The sequence below is a fragment of the Salmo salar genome, chromosome 20 (assembly GCF_965601325.2).
Source record: "Salmo salar chromosome 20, fSalSal1, whole genome shotgun sequence".
In the NCBI taxonomy this organism is placed as follows: domain Eukaryota; kingdom Metazoa; phylum Chordata; class Actinopteri; order Salmoniformes; family Salmonidae; genus Salmo; species Salmo salar.
This window is the reverse complement of record NC_138310.1, coordinates 32,688,070-32,705,781: the sequence shown is the minus strand read 5'-3', so window position 1 is coordinate 32,705,781 and position 17,712 is coordinate 32,688,070. Positions and strand designations below refer to the sequence as shown.

At 38.5% G+C, this 17,712-nt stretch overlaps 1 protein-coding gene across 1 annotated transcript in view; it reads left to right on the top strand.

Annotated features, from left to right (window-relative positions):
- The window catches only part of LOC106580460 (uncharacterized), a 33,970-nt gene extending 16,290 nt beyond the window's left edge, over positions 1-17,680 (top strand). Inside the window, exons 3-7 of the mRNA XM_014161559.3 lie at positions 3,564-3,615; positions 4,158-4,290; positions 11,437-11,591; positions 13,753-13,998; positions 14,233-17,680. Coding sequence (XP_014017034.1) covers positions 3,564-3,615; positions 4,158-4,290; positions 11,437-11,591; positions 13,753-13,998; positions 14,233-14,979 — 1,333 coding nt within the window. The 3' untranslated portion in view covers positions 14,980-17,680. The remainder of the gene's footprint in view (positions 1-3,563; positions 3,616-4,157; positions 4,291-11,436; positions 11,592-13,752; positions 13,999-14,232) is intronic.
- Positions 17,681-17,712: the final 32 nt, after the last annotated feature.

The following is a 17,712-nucleotide window of genomic DNA, read 5'->3' as shown; positions in this document are numbered from 1 at the left end:
TTTTGACAAAATTAATGCATTATGGTTTTAAGGAGGTAGCATTGAATTGGGTACAGTCATATCTAATTGATAGGAAACAGTCCACCTATATCAATGGTTCATTTTCTTCCCCTCGTGTTAAACTGTGGAATACCGCAGGGCAGCTGCCTTGGGCCACTTCTTTATTTAATATATACCAACGACCTTCCCTATGCCTTAGCTGAAACTCAAGCTACTATATTTGCAGATGATACTACAATTTATGCAGCAAGACAATCGGTTCAACAGGTACAGCAAGCTTTACAAGGAGATTTGGAGAATATCAGGGAGTGGGTTTGCCAAAACAAACTTGTTTTAAACACCAAGAAAACCAAAGTTATGTTGGTCTGTTCCACTAGGAAAAGGCCAAAACATCATGGGATACAATTAAGTATGGGAGGAGTACTAATTGAAGAAGTGGCAGAAACCAAACTATTGGGAGTGCAGCTAGACAACTGCTTATCATGGTCGTCTCAAATAACTAATCTATGTAAAAACATTATTAAAACAGCATGCATAATCAGAAGGATAGCTAAATATTTACCAGGAAAAATTATTCAGCAAATAACACAAGCATTAATCGAGAGTCAGGTGAACTACTGTTCTGTGGTCTGGGGAAATGCATCATCAAGTGAAGTTAGAAGGTTGCAGATTGCACAGAACAAAGCAGCAAGGATTGTTTTAAGGTGGAGATATGGTTCTTCTATTGCAGTCATGCGCAATGTTCTTGGTTGGGCATCACTCGACAAGATAATTGAAAAAAACATGCTTATTTTATTTCATAATATACATCATTTGGGACGGCCAAGTTCTATTCACAATGGTATTCAGTTGGTAAGAGACAGACATTCTGTAAATACTAGGAATAGATTGTCCACCATCTATACGTTATCCAGACAGAAAAGAGAAATAGGCAAAATAACATTTCAATTTAGAGCAATAAAGAAATGGAATAAAAAATTCCTGAGCAAATCAGAAATCTTTCAATATATAAATTTAAACATTATTTTAAAATGATTTAAATATAATACATAGAAATGTTGTGGGACTATAGTAGATGAAGAATCAATATTTTTTAGATTGAGTATTTATTGGGTCATCATGTTAGTATATTATGTATGTTTGTAATAGTGTGTTGTATGTGAAAATGTATTCGTATTATAAATTGTATTTTAATGTTTAAGGACTCTTGGAAGATTAGTCCAAATGGGGACTAAAAGAGATCCAAATCAAATCAATCAATGACGATGTAGCCTACAGTAAAAAGTACAATAGATGGCTAACATGTACAATATGCATAACGTATCTGATAAAAAGTTAATAAATGCATGAATATCCCAATATACTGGTAGGAGACCATAATGTTACACTGTCAAGGACCATGTAAACTCATTATAAGTGTTTTAACATGTAGGATTGGTTATGATTTTCATGACACAATTTTACTGTAACCTACCTCTTCCACATGGGTACATTAGACAGGGAAAGATATGGGGCGCAGGGGATGTTTTGAGGTGGATTACAGGAGGAGAAGGAATGTACAGTAATATCAGGCATGGAACTGTTCAGATTTTGTGTTATTATACAATATGAAATTCAAAAATGTTCTTTTGTCATACACATTTTGATTGCTTTCCCTATTGACTCGTAGAGATATACAGATCTCAAGCATAAACATAAACAAGACCATGCACAATGGGAATGATTGTCTCTTCATGATCCCTGTAGTTCACCTGTGCAACATCTTCAGGTAAAGCAAGCCATGCAGAAAGAAATGAGTCATAAAGATACCTTTGTCAGACACGTTTTCTGTTATAAATATATTTCCCTGACAACCTGAGACATGCAGTTCTCAAGCATAAACATAAACAAGACCATGCACATTCTGCACAATGGCAAGAATTGTCCTTTTCTGACCCTCCAAGGGAGATGGCACAACTGTTGTGTCTTTGATGTGGGCCAGTGTAACAAAGATTCCTCCCATGAATGAGATGGTAGCCGTGAATGGGATAGTCAGCCAGTCAGTCCTCCTCCTCCTCCTCCACTGCTGATGGCCTGCCTGTTGACTCAGCTGGAGGCCTTGGTTGGTCCCTGATGAGACCCAGTGAAAGGTTTGGGTGTAGCTGCCTTGATGTGCAGCATTCTCACCATTATACAGAGAGGGGGAGGGAGAGCGAGCGAGACATGGAGGGAGCGAGACGGAGGGAGGGAGGGTGAGGGCCGTTCAAGGTGCAGCACCTGGCATCGATTCCAACTGACAAAGATAAATGCAGCCATACAAAAGCCAGCGGGAGAATAAGGAAGGAAGGAAGACAAGAAGAGCAGAGATCCTCGTGCTGCTGTGCTGTGAGCCTCTGTTCTGCCGAGGTGCCATCGTGGTTGTTTAATAGAACAAGAACAACATACAGTATCAAAAGGTGTAATTTACAGGTTGTTCTCTCGGTGGATCCCATGGGGAGACAACAGTAGCACATGCTGCTAGTACCAGTTCTAGCAGGGTGTAATATTATCCATGCCAGGTACTCACTAAATGAGTATCGCCGTTGTACTCTAACGGCCTGATTCACATCTCTAGTTCCCTCCAGGAAGGTTTCAATTCCCATACATATAAAACATCTATCTCTATGAAAATTCCCCTCAATCTAGTCAACTAAACTTAAAGGAAAAGCACAGTTTTTTTTATTACTTGTGAAATGTAACATTTTTCTCAGCTTGAAAGCATTCTGTATTGAAAAAAACAAACATACACACAATACTTTATGATATACTGTAGCAACATACTGTACATCTCCGTGAAATAGGTTACACGGTAGAAATTGGTTATTCTCAAAAACCTATGTGTGGCTGTTGAGCACAATAAGCCCATTTGTGTAGTTCTTACTTCTTGCTGCTAATGAAAGGGAAATTGAAAACACACTTCTAATAAAATGAAAGTCTAATTACCAGGAACAACAACACACGGATGAAACATTATCAGAAAGCCAAGAAGGGCATTTCCATCATGCGTAATATTTGTATACATTTTTTATTTTACCCTTCTTTTACCTAGTAAGTTGACTCAAAACACATTCTCATTTACAGCAACGACTTCCACAGCCATGAATGGTTTAGAGAAATCCCTCATGCATGTTGGAGAGCAGTTAGAGTTGTATTAGTCGTGTCCTGGCGCCATGGTTTTTAATTGTACCAGAAATGGGTATACAAAAGCATTTAGATCTCGGTTAATGAACAGAACCCCTCAGCTGCTGGAGCTGCCCTTTAGAGAAACAACCTGGGGCTGTTTGTCTGTAGTGATTTAGCTAGCTAGACTTTTTATGTTTTGAGGAAGAACCTCAGTGAAGGCAATCTGTTCCCATTTCTAATTGTGGGGGAATATGTTCATTTTGTAAAACATTTTGGAGAACAGTTGTTCTAAATAACAGTCAAGCTTTCACAAATAGCATGAAAGAGAATGTCGTCAAAAAGTAAATAATGGTTTTCAAAGATATGTAAAACAGTCAAGAAATGCATAACTGCAATGTTGTGGCTCTTTTTTTGTTTTCCAGACCTAAACTATGTCCGAAAAGAGCCAGCCCCTGCTCATCCAACAACTCTGAGGTAAACAGAAAACGACCCCTGTGTGTGTGTGTGTGTGTGTGTGTGTGTGTGTGTGTGTGTGTGTGTGTCCAGACATTCCTCTGTAGGCTAGCTTCTGACTGGAATGAATCAGGGAACATTTACTTCATATCCTCTAGACTACAGCCACTGGAACAAATGCAAATACCCTCCGCTGGCCTGGCGCTGTTGTTGTCCAACTTCTCCCACGCAGGGCAGGCAGCCTGAGGTAGACTGACTGGGGTCAGACTGACTGACACACACACACACACTGGACAAGTTACACTTCCCTATTACACTTCTATTTGGGATTGAACTTTAGTGTGCTAAAAAGGAAAGAAGCAAAACAGTCCTACAAGTTCTGGTCTCTTTTAGTATTTTATTGCCACGAGATCATAATACCCCATTGGTTATCAAACATTTTATTAATGGATCAAAACAACTTTAGTTCATGTCTGTATTTCATAGTGCTGTGCAGCCCTACTCCCTTGGTGTATGTGCTGTGGTAGGCAGCTGTAATAGTACTTGCTGACTCTAAATTGTAGGTGCAGGAGGGAGTGCAGAACTCTGGAGCTGACGTCCGTGAGCTGCAGCTGGTGGCTCCTAATCAGCCCAGCCTGGAGGTCCCTGGCACGGCAGAGAACGACAACAACCACTCCCTCAGCCTCACACACACAGGTGGGTATGTACGCGCACGCATGCGCACACACACACACACACACCCTCAATCTCGTCTCTCTCCCTCTAACACTCCCCTGTTTTTCCCTCTACTTGTGCTCCAGCCACCTAGCCTAGTGAATCCACTCTCTCCCCTCACTCCCCCTGCCCTGCTCCCCCTCCCTATCTCCATGATTGAGGGGTACCGCTGGGGTGTTTGGTCTGGTTCCGACCTGGCTGACAATGACTTCATCTGCCCCTAAACTGAACTTACATGTTCAACGTAATTGTGGCACTGTTATTTCATTCGGCTGTGAAACTATGACAGAAAAATGGTACACTTGGCCTGACTGTCAGACCTCCAACACACAGTAATAGAGCTGGTAGGATTCTCAACAATAATAGAACTGGTAGGATTCTCAACAATAATAGAACTGGTAGGATTCTAAACAATAAAAGAGCGGGTAGGATTCTAAACAATAATAGAACTGGTAGGATGTTGAACAATAATAGAACTGGTAGAATTCTAAACAATAATAGAGCGGGTAGGATTCTAAACAATAATAGAACTGGTAGGATTCTAAACAATAAAAGAACTGGTAGGATTCTAAACAATAATAGAGCTGGTAGGATTCTACACAGTAATAGAAATAATAGAACTGGTAGGATTCAAAACAGTAATAGAACTGGTAGGATTCTAAACAATAATAGAACTGGTAGAATTCTAAACAATAATAGAGCGGGTAGGACTCTAAACAGTAATAGAACTGGTAGGATTCTAAACAATAATAAAACTGGTAGGATTCTAAACAATAATAGAAATAATATAACTGGTAGGACTCTAAACAGTAATAGAACTGGTAGGATTCTAAACAGTAATAGAACTGGTAGAATCAAAACAGCAATAGAACTGGTAGGATTCTCAACAATAATAGAAATAATATAACTGGTAGGATTCTAAACAGTAATATAACTGGTAGGATTCTAAACAATAATATAAATAATATAACTGGTAGGATTCTAAACAGTAATAGAGCTGGTAGGATTCTAAACAGTAATAGAGCTGGTAGGATTCTAAACAATAATAGAGCTGGTAATATTCTATACAGTAATAGAGCAGGTAGGATTCTAAACAATAATAGATCTGGTAGGATTCTAAACAATAATAAAACTGGTAGAATTCTAAACAGTAATAGAGCTGGTAGGATTCTAAACAATAATAGAGCTGGTAGGATTCTAAACAGTAATAGAGCTGGTAGGATTCTAAACAGTAATAGAGCTGGTAGGATTCTAAACAATAATAGAGCTGGTAGGATTCTAAACAATAATAGAGCTGGTAGGATTCTAAACAGTAATAGAACTGGTAGGATTCTAATCAGTAATAGAACTGGTAGGATTCGAAACAGTAATAGAACTGGTAGGATTCGAAATAGTAATAGAATTGGTAGGATTCTAAACAGTAATATAAATAATAGATCTGGTAGGATTTTAAAAAATAATAGAATTGGTAGGATTCTAAACAATAATAGAACTGGTAGGATTCTACACAGTAATAGATCTGGTAGGATTCTAAACAGTAACAGAAATAATAGAACTGGTAAGATTCGCAACAGTAACAGAACTGGTAGGATTCGAAACAGTAATAGAACTGGTAGGATTCGAAATAGTAATAGAATTGGTAGGATTCTAAACAGTAATATAAATAATAGATCTGGTAGGATTTAAAAAAATAATAGAATTGGTAGGATTCTAAACAATAATAGAACTGGTAGGATTCTACACAGTAATAGATCTGGTAGGATTCTAAACAGTAATAGAAATAATAGAACTGGTAAGATTCGAAACAGTAACAGAACTGGTAGGATTCGAAACAGTAATAGAACTGGTAGGATTCGAAATAGTAATAGAATTGGTAGGATTCTAAACAGTAATATAAATAATAGATCTGGTAGGATTAAAAAAAATAATAGAATTGGTAGGATTCTAAACAATAATAGAACTGGTAGGCTTCGAAACAATAATAGAGCTGGTAGGATTCTACACAGTAATAGATCTGGTAGGATTCTAAACAGTAATAGAGCTGGTAGGATTCTAAACAATAATATAAATAATATAACTGGTAGGATATCGAAACAATAATATAAATAATATAACTGGTAGGATTCTAAACAGTAATGGAACTGGTAGGATTCTAAACAATAATAGAAATAATATAACTGGTAGGATTCTAAACAGTAATAAAACTGGTAGGATTAACAACAATAACAGAAATAATAGAACTGATAGGATTCTAAACAGTAATAGAACTGGTAGGATTCTAAACAGTAATAGAACTGGTAGGATTCTAAACAATAATAGAACTGGTAGGATTCTACACAGTAATAGAACTGGTAGGATTCTAAACAGTAATAGAACTGGTAGGATTCTAAACAGTAATAGAACTGGTAGGATTCTAAACAGTAATAGAGCTGGTAGGATTCTAAACAATAATAGAGCTGGTAGGATTCTAAACAGTAATATAAATAATAGATCTGGTAGGATTCTAAAAAATAATAGAACTGGTAGGATTCTAAACAATAATAGAACTGGTAGGATTCTAAACAATAATAGAGCTGGTAGGATTCTACACAGTAATAGATCTGGTAGGATTCTAAACAGTAATAGAAATAATATAACTGGTAGGATTCTAAACAGTAATAGAGCTGGTAGGATTCTAAACAATAATAGAAATAATATAACTGGTAGGATTCGAAACAGTAATTGAACTGGTAGGATTCTAAACAATAATATAAATAATATACCTGGTAGGATTCTAAACAGTAATAGAGCTGGTAGGATTCTAAACAGTAATATAAATAATATAGCTGGTAGGATTCTAAACAATAATATAAATAATATAACTGGTAGGATTCTAAACAGTAATATAACTGGTAGGATTCTAAACAGGAACAGAACTGGTAGGATTCGAAACAGTAATTGAACTGGTAGGATCCTAAACAGTAATATAAATAATATAACTGGTAGGATTCGAAACAGTAATAGAACTGTTAGGATTCTAAACAATAATATAAATAATATAACTGTTAGGATTCTAAACAGTAATAGAACTGGTAGGATTAACAACAATAATATAAATAATATAACTGGCAGGATTCTAAACAGTAATAGGACTGGTAGGATTCTAAACAATTATATAAATAATATAACTGGCAGAATTCTAAACAGTAATAGAACTGGTAGGATTCTAAACAATAATAGAAATAATATAACTGGTAGGACTCTAAACAGTAATAGATCTGGTAGGATTCTAAACAATAATAGAGCTGGTAGGATTCTAAACAGTAATATAAATAATATAACTGGTAGGATTCTAAACAGTAATAGAGCTGGTAGGATTCTAAACAATAATATAAATAATATAAGTGGTAGGATTCTAAACCGTAATAGAGCTGGTAGGATTCTAAACAATAATAGATCTGGTAGGATTCTAAACAATAATATAGCTGGTAGGATTTCTAAACAGTAATAGAACTGGTAGGATTCTAAACAATAATATAACTGGTAGGATTCTAAACAGTAATATAAATAATAGATCTGGTAGGATTCTAAACAATAATATAAATAATATAAGTGGTAGGATTCTAAACAGTAATAGGTCTGGTAGGATTCTAAACAGTAATAGATCTGGTAGGATTCTAAACAGTAATATAAATCATATTACTGGTAGGATTCGAAACAGTAATAGGACTGGTAGGATTCTAAACAGTAATATAAATAATAGATCTGGTAGGATTCTAAACAATAATAGAGCTGGTAGGATTCTAAACAGTAATAGAAATAATATAGCTGGTAGGATTCTAAACAATAATATAAATAATATAACTGGTAGGATTCTAAACAGTAATAGAACTGGTAGGATTCTAAACAGGAATAGAACTGGTAGGATTCGAAACAGTAATTGAACTGGTAGGATCCTAAACAGTAATATAAATAATATAACTGGTAGGATTCTAAACAGTAATAGAACTGGTAGGATTAACAACAATAATATAAATAATATAACTGGTAGGACTCTAAACAGTAATAGATCTGGTAGGATTCTAAACAATAATATAAATAATATAAGTGGTAGGATTCTAAACCGTAATAGAGCTGGTAGGATTCTAAACAATAATAGATCTGGTAGGATTCTAAACAATAATAGAGCTGGTAGGATTCTAAACAATAATATAAATAATATAAGTGGTAGGATTCTAAACCGTAATAGAGCTGGTAGGATTCTAAACAATAATAGATCTGGTAGGATTCTAAACAATAATAGAGCTGGTAGGATTCTAAACAATAATTGAACTGGTAGGATCCTAAACAGTAATATAAATAATATAACTGGTAGGATTCTAAACAGTAATAGAACTGGTAGGATTAACAACAATAATATAAATAATATAACTGGTAGGATTCTATACAGTAATAGAGCAGGTAGGATTCTAAACAATAATAGAAGTGCTAGGATTCTAATCAATAATATAAATAATATAACTGGTAGGATTCTAAACAGTAATAGAGCTGGTAGGATTCTAAACAATAATATAAATAATATAAGTGGTAGGATTCTAAACCGTAATAGAGCTGGTAGGATTCTAAACAATAATAGATCTGGTAGGATTCTAAACAATAATAGAGCTGGTAGGATTTCTAAACAGTAATACAACTGGTAGGATTCTAAACAATAATATAACTGGTAGGATTCTAAACAGTAATATAAATAATAGATCTGGTAGGATTCTAAACAATAATATAAATAATATAAGTGGTAGGATTCTAAACAGTAATAGGTCTGGTAGGATTCTAAACAGTAATAGATCTGGTAGGATTCTAAACAGTAATATAAATCATATTACTGGTAGGATTCGAAACAGTAATAGGACTGGTAGGATTCTAAACAGTAATATAAATAATAGATCTGGTAGGATTCTAAACAATAATAGAGCTGGTAGGATTCTAAACTGTAATATAAATAATATAACTGGTAGGATTCTAAACAGTAATAGAGCAGGTAGGATTCTAAACAATAATAGAAATTATATAACTGGTAGGATTCTAAACAGTAATAGAACTGGTAGGATTCTAAACAGGAATAGAACTGGTAGGATTCTAATCAATAATAGAAATAATATAACTGGTAGGATTCTAAACAGTAATAGAGCTGGTAGGATTCTAAACAATAATATAAATAATATAAGTGGTAGGATTCTAAACCGTAATAGAGCTGGTAGGATTCTAAACAATAATAGAGCTGGTAGGATTCTAAACAATAATAGAGCTGGTAGGATTCTAAACAATAATAGAGCTGGTAGGATTTCTAAACAGTAATACAACTGGTAGGATTCTAAACAATAATATAACTGGTAGGATTCTAAACAGTAATATAAATAATAGATCTGGTAGGATTCTAAACAATAATATAAATAATATAAGTGGTAGGATTCTAAACAGTAATAGGTCTGGTAGGATTCTAAACAGTAATAGATCTGGTAGGATTCTAAACAGTAATATAAATCATATTACTGGTAGGATTCGAAACAGTAATAGGACTGGTAGGATTCTAAACAATAATAGAAATAATATAACTGGTAGGATTCTAAACAATAATAGAGCTGGTAGGATTCTAAACAGTAATAGAGCTGGTAGGAATCTAAACAGTAATAGGTCTGGTAGGATTCTAAACAGTAATAGATCTGGTAGGATTCTAAACAGTAATAGAAATAATATTACTGTTAGGATTCGAAACAGTAATAGAACTGTTAGGATTCTAAACAATAATATAAATAATATAACTGGTAGGATTCGAAACAGTAATAGAAATGGTAGGATTCTAAACAATAATAGAAATAATATATCTGGTAGGATTCTAAACGGTAATAGAGCTGGTAGGATTCTAAACAATAATATAAATAATATAACTGGTAGGATTCTAAACAATAATAGAGCTGGTAGGATTCTAAACAGTAAAGAACTGGTAGGATTCTAAACAGTAATAGAAATAATATATCTGGTAGGATTCTAAACAGTAATATAAATAATATAACTGGTAGGATTCTAAACTGTAATAGAGCGGGTAGGATTCTAAACAGTAATATAAATAATATAACTGGTAGGATTCTAAACTGTAATAGAGCGGGTAGGATTCTAAACAGTAAAGAACTGGTAGGATTCTAAACAGTAATAGAAATAATATATCTGGTAGGATTCTAAACAGTAATATAACTGGTAGGATTCTAAACAGTAATAGAAATAATATAACTGGTAGGATTCTAAACTGTAATAGAGCGGGTAGGATTCTAAACAGTAATAGAACTGGTAGGATTCTAAACAGTAATAGAAATAATATAACTGGTAGGATTCTAAACTGTAATAGAACTGGTAGGATTCTAAACAGTAATAGAAATAATATAACTGGTAGGATTCTAAACTGTAATAGAGCGGGTAGAATTCTAAACAGTAATAGAACTGGTAGGATTCTAGGTGTGATTGGGAGGTGGGAAGTGCAGCATTAGAAGTCTCAATGGAAAATGGATTTAGTTTTGGCGTAACACTGGGTTTATCCCAGAACAATCCAAAGGCTCTCTCATTGTAGCTGAGCCCACAGAGAGATTTACAGGTCATGACATTTAACCTGTATAACAGCGTGAGAGCATTAGGAACACCATGTTTCTCCTCACGCTGAGTTCAACCATGTCATCATTAGTTTTTTTTCTATTTTTAGCACCTTGCAATGTCACCCTTCTGTATTCTTTCAAGAATTCATTAAAATAAGTATATTATTTTTGCATCTCGGCCTCCTTGGGTTATTCCTTTTCATGGATTGAGTGCAAGCACCTTTGGAACTCACTGAGTTAACAGAAATATGAGTGGACAAGTACTGTGGCTACAGTGAGTACACAGTGTACTGGGTACACAGTGCAGTAATATACAGTAGCCTATGGAGACCAAGCTGTAACATTCCATTTCAAGCGCTCTTTTAGGGAAAAGCAGTGGAAGTTAGCGTAAACTAAGGTGTGATGGTGCAATGCATCTGACTGTTGTGCCTTCAATGTAGCAATGTTTTAATTGTATCTGTCACAACTAAATTATTAAAAAACAACTATCCCTTCCTTTCCTTCCCAGGTTCCCCGGTCAGTGTTGGTGGTGATATGTCTGAGCATGCTGAAGTGGACCTCTTATCCAATGGTCTCACGGAACTGGACTTGGGGACAGATGAGGTGTTTATCATTTCATCTGCGCCCAGTCCGAGCAGCAGACTGCTGTTCTCGGCCCATACGGTAAGGAGCGAGGCGAGGCAGGTAATGCTGGCTAGGACCAATCGAGGTGCCCTCCTCTAGAGGTGACGCCCAGGCAGTAGCAGAGAACCTCCTCTAGGGGTGACACCCAGGCAGTAGCAGAGAACCTCCTCTAGGGGTGATGTCCAGGCAGTAGCAGAGAACCTCCTCTAGGGGTGACGTCCAGGCAGTAGCAGAGAACCTCCTCTAGGGGTGACACGCAGGCAGTAGCAGAGAACCTCCTCTAGGGGTGACGTCCAGGCAGTAGCAGAGAACCTCCTCTAGGGGTGACACACAGGCACTAGCAGAGAACCTCCTCTAGGGGTGACGTCCAGGCAGTAGCAGAGAACCTCCTCTAGGGGTGACGTCCAGGCAGTAGCAGAGAACCTCCTCTAGGGGTGACACCCAGGCAGTAGCAGAGAACCTCCTCTAGGGGTGACACACAGGCAGTAGCAGAGAACCTCCTCTAGGGGTGACGTCCAGGCAGTAGCAGAGAACCTCCTCTAGGGGTGACATGACACCCAGGCAGTAGCAGAGAACCTCCTCTAGCGGTGGCATGACACCCAGGCAGTAGCAGAGAGGTATCAAAGTATATAAACGCAGCGACAGGAGATTGGGGGTAGGAGAGGGTATGACCCAGCATTTTTGCTTATGCTCTATTGGAATAAGAGTTGGCATAAGGCAGACCTGTCAGATATTAGAGAGCTGGCGAGCTTTCCTGCAGCCTAGCCTAATGGATATATTATCAGGGGAGCCAGTTTCCCAGCTTCAAGTGTGTCTGTGTGAGGTGCATGGTCTGTGTTTGTAAATGTTCAGACTTTTAATGGGAAGATATAAAAACATCCTTTTCAAGTCATTACTTCAGAGTCATAAGTTATTGTTCTAATATCACTTAGTTTGTCAGACAACAATCTTAGCCTGTGTGTGTGCATGCTGAGAGGGGGTCTCCTCTAGACTAAGCGAGCTGTTAGTGATTCTCAGTAAGGATTATTTCTCTTTCTGAAAGGAGCAACCCCTTAAACCTCTACCCCACCAACCTTACCCTCCCCTGATTTACTAGCTGACTGAGGGGGGACACGTGACTGATGGGCCCTTCACCTCTGACCTGCCATTTATATCAATGAGACAACTACCGTAAAGACTCACCGAGGCGGATTTGCCAACTCAGATTAAGCCTAGCCCTGGACATGGAGATTCTCCATTGAGATTACTTTTGAGTCCAGGGTGGCAGGTAGCCTAGTGGTTAGAGCGTTGGGCCAGTAACCAAAAGGTTGCTGGATTGAATCCCCGAGCTGACAGGGTAAAAATCTGTCCTTCTGCCCCTGAACAAGACAGTTAACCCACTGTTCCCCGGTAGGCCGTCATTGTAAATATGAATTTGTTCTCAACTGACTTGCCTAGTTAAATAAAGGTATAACAAAAAAAATCTGGGAAGGGAAAACTGGCCTTCGGAGTAGGAGAGCAGATCTTGGATCAGGCCCCCCCCTCCATGTATATTTTTTTAATTAGGATCTTAAAGGCAACACTGATCCTATATCAGCACTCCTATTCTGAGAATCTTTGTGAGTATGGTTCTTGGAATCATAGAGGTAGGAATTACTGACTGCACCCACTACCAGGCAGCACTTTGTTGTTGTTTTGGATTACATGCCTGATTCAATGGTTTGCTTGTTGCCCTTTTTAGGTCAACTGTGATTTGAGGTGCAGGTCAGTGCTTGAATATAATGCAACCTCTGATACTATGCAGCTATTTTTATCCAGCTATCTTGTGAGTCTTTCTCTTCCTAGCCAATGTCTCATTTACGCTCCGATGCCACTGGTGGTGAAAATTCCATTGACTGAGTGCTCAAGTCAATCGAATATGCATTGTATTCACACAGTGGCTCATTTTCCTATGGTCAAATAAAATTAGGAAATAATCACATGTAGGTGCTTCCAGGTTTCAGAATAAGAAGTTTTCTGCCATGGCAGCAGTTTGTAAAAAAATGCACTGTGTAAACATTGCTACAGCGGGTTCACTGGGTTTAAGCGTTTAACCTCTTTCAGATGCTTTTCCATTGAAGAACTCTGTTTGTTTACTACTCCCCATGAACACAGACACTGCATGGTGGGTTTGATTGAATTATATTTGATTTGTTTTTTTGTGTCTCCTTCCTATGAGCAGCGGGAGAGGTTTCTGAGGCACAGTGACACCAGCCCTGGCCCTGTCAGTGACTGGCCCTCCCCAGACCCGGCTGCCTCGCCCACAGAGACCCATGCTGCCCAGGATAGCAGTGCCAGCTGTGCCCGACCCCGGCCGCGGGCCTGGAGCGTCCGCACCTTCCAGGACTTCCTCCCTCCACTGCCCCAGTTACACAAGAAGTGGTGCAGTTGGAACTCCACCAGTCCCTTCACTAAGCTGGTGGACAGCGTTAGTAGTTTGGTCATTCAGCAGTGCTGTTGAATAATAGTCACACCATCATAAACTGTATATCTTTACATTTTTGTTATTTAGCAGACGCTTTTACCCAGAGTGAATTACAGTCATTTAATGTATGTTTCTGTGGATTTTTTAAATCATTTTCAAGACTCATAAAAAAAAACAATGAGTGTCATGTTGCACTGCGGAGAGATATGTGCTGACTAGATGTTGTTCCCCCCCCAGGCCCCGTCAGGCTTTGTGTCAGACTGCCGTGGGGATGACAGCAGGAAAGTGTTCTCCGACCCCCAGTTGGAGGCCCAGGATGACAGTAACGCCTCCAACTCCTCCATGAGTAACGTCTCGTATCCCCTCACCCTGCCCGCACAGAGGCAGCGCTGCCTAAACTCCGCTAGCAACATGCGGCGCTCCCGCTTCACCGGGCCCTGCTTCGGCCTGCTCTCTGGGTCCAGTCCCTCAGACAGCACCAAGGCCCCCGGGGGCCCCCTCCTCCAGGCCTCCCTGTCCCAGCCCTCTGGGCAGGGGCAGCCGGAAGAGGTGCAGGGTGGGAAGCGCCGTGATTTCCCAGCAGAGAGCGACCACGTCAGTGTCCCGGTGTTTGCCATCTGTGAGGAGGAGGACCGGCAGCCCTTGATTCTGGCTGAGCACTTGGGGCATTCCTCCATGCTGAACGGACTGAGTCGGGGGGTGTATGAGGCAAAGGGGCCCGCCGGCAGAAGCCACAACCCTGGCCCCCAGAGCGCAGCCAATGGCCCCCTCCTCCAGAGGGGAAGGTCAGAGTGGAGGCCATGGGGGAGTCAGGCCTCAGGAGGGGCCAGTCCTTACCCTCTCCCTCACCCCTCTGACTCACACACAGCTACCAATACTAACGAGTTAAAGTCCGCCTTCGTGCACAGCACAGCCAATCAGATCCAGATGCCTTCCCTCAGCCAATCAACAGTGCCATGCAGTGTGACGGGCAATGTGATGTGACCAGTGACAGTCCAGCATCCAGTTCATGTGACAGGAGAGCGGACAGACAAAGTATGGACTCTTGGGTTGGCCCAGCAAAGCAATAATAAACTATTTTTAGTGCCACCTTTGTAAAATGCAAAAACTAACTTTTTTGATTACTGAAATCAACTTTTATATGGCATTTCTACATTCTTGAAGTCAATTGCTTTATGGTGACAAACTGGATGTTTTCATACTAGTACACACTATATATATTTTTATAAAGTTAAAGGCCCAATGCAGACTTTTTTTATCTCAATATCAAATACTTTCTGGGTAACATTTAAGTACCTTACTGTTATAGTTGTCCAATAAAATGTAAAAAAATATACAAAAATAGCTTTTTAGCAAAAAAATATTTCTGAAACAAGAATTTTGTTAGGACTGTCTGAGAGTGGTCTAAGTGAGGGGCCTAATGGGGGGGGATATGGGTTGTTCCACAAATTCGGTGCCTTTTGATTTCGCCTAATTTTAACATTGTCATAAAGAGCACGTACAGTTTTAGTCGGAAGTTTACATACACCTTAACCAAATACATTTAAACTCAGTTTTTCACAATTCCTGACATTTAATCCTAGTAAAAATGTTCATCTCTAGGAGACAGAACGCGTCTCCTTCCTGAGCGGTGTGATGGCTGCGTGGTCCCATGGTGTTTATACTTGCGTACTATTGTTTGTACAGATGAACGTGGACCTTCAGGCATTTGGAAATTGCTCCCAAGGATGAACCAGACTTGTGGAGGTCTACAATTTGTTTTCTGAGGTCTTGGCTGATTTCTTTAGATTTTTCCATGATGTCAAGCAAAGAGGCACTGAGTTTGAAGGTAGGCCTTGAAATACATCCACAGGTACACCTCCAATTGACTCAAATTATGTCAATTAGCCTATCAGAAGCTTCTAAAGCCATGTCATAATTTTCTGGAATTTTCCAAGCTGTTTAAAGGCACAGTCAACTTAGTGTATGTGAACTTCTGACCCACTGGAATTGTGATACAGTGAATTATAAGTGAAATAATCTGTCTGTAAACAATCGTTGGAAAAATGACTTGTGTCATGCACAAAGTAACCAACTCCTAACCAACTTGTCAAAACTATAGTTTGTGGAGTGGTTGAAAAACGAGTTTTAATGACTCCAACCTAAGTGTATGTAAACTTCCGACTTCAACTGTATATTAAAACGAGATGTCCGTTCACCTAACAGGGTTGACCTTAAAATGAGGGACAGGTTTATTTATTTTTTCTTAAGATTAATCACAAATCCCATGAAATAAATTATAATCTTCAGAAATTACTTTGTCAAAGCAACAAAATAACTTGGGCTTTACAATGATGGAGAACACTTTGAGGTTAAGTGGGTTAAAATCTCCCTGAAAGTCACAGAGGGCTAACAGAGGGCGCACGGAGGGACTTTAGCAAGTCTTTATTAGTATAAAAAAATCTGATTTATTGAATTCTCCATTAAAGGGCACTTCACTGAATATAAACAGGCTTTTAACATTCTATTCAATATTTGTGCACAATTTCTACTTAAAATATCAAAGGGATGCAAAAGACACTCATTTTGTCGAATGAAAATGAGCTGTTATTGGCAAAGCGTTTTGGAACTCTTTGTTATTGGTCTATTTACTTATACCGCCTGGTGATGTCACCAGGCAAGCCAAAATACCACCCATGCAAACCTGCTGATTTAGAAGGTCCTGTATAAATTGTATTTTCAACCAGCAACTATCAGGAAATAATGCTGATAAAAATGTTTACGCTTTTACAGTGTTCGTGCTAGATTCAATCAGATTGACATCCGTATTGCATTATTTTGGCGGAATCTGAGGTGGAACTGCGAGCTGTCAAATCAAGCGACTCTTTGCGTTACCTTTTTCAGACATTGGATGCAACGGAACCACACCCGACTATAATCCGACAAATCCCATGCAGCCACGTTAGAAGTTCATGAAGCCACGTTAGAAGTTCATGCAGCCACGTTAGAAAGTCATGCAGCCACGTTACAAATTCAAACACTCGAATTAGGCTACTGGGCATAAATCCCCCCATCCAAATGAACATGAAACCATGCATTAGCCTTACATCAATGGTTTGACATTTGAGAGTCATTATTTCCACCATGGATAGAGCTGACACTTTCTAATGCCGTAGGGATACTAAGGAAGGGAGTGGTTTGTGACACATAGAGCAGCTGCTCACTAAATGTCAGCTAATACCGCAGTTACACATCCAACACCGCCAAAACATCTGCTATGCGGATGTCGGCCAACGCTGAAATCCACACAGATTGAATCCAGGCCTCAGTTTTATCAGCTGTTGTATAATATGATACAAAACACAGGAAAAACTGAATGTTGCCTGCAATGGGCCTTTAAAACATCATCAATATTTGCTGTTTACCACACAAAGGCATTTTCAGCTTCTGTATAATAATTAAACAACGTTAGATAATATTGAATATGGATGGAAACATTGTTTTTATTTTCCAAGACCAGTTCATTTCCCAACTCCTCTGAGCACTTTTCTACCAGTTAAAGGCCCAGCGCAGTCAATTGTTTTTCTTGTGTTTTGAATCATATTGTACAACAGCTGATGAAACTTACACTGATTAAAAATAAAAATCACACTTTTACAGTTATTCCTAATTTTTATTTTATTTAACTAGGCAAGTCAGTTAAGAACAAAAACTCCCAATCACGGCCATTTGTGACAC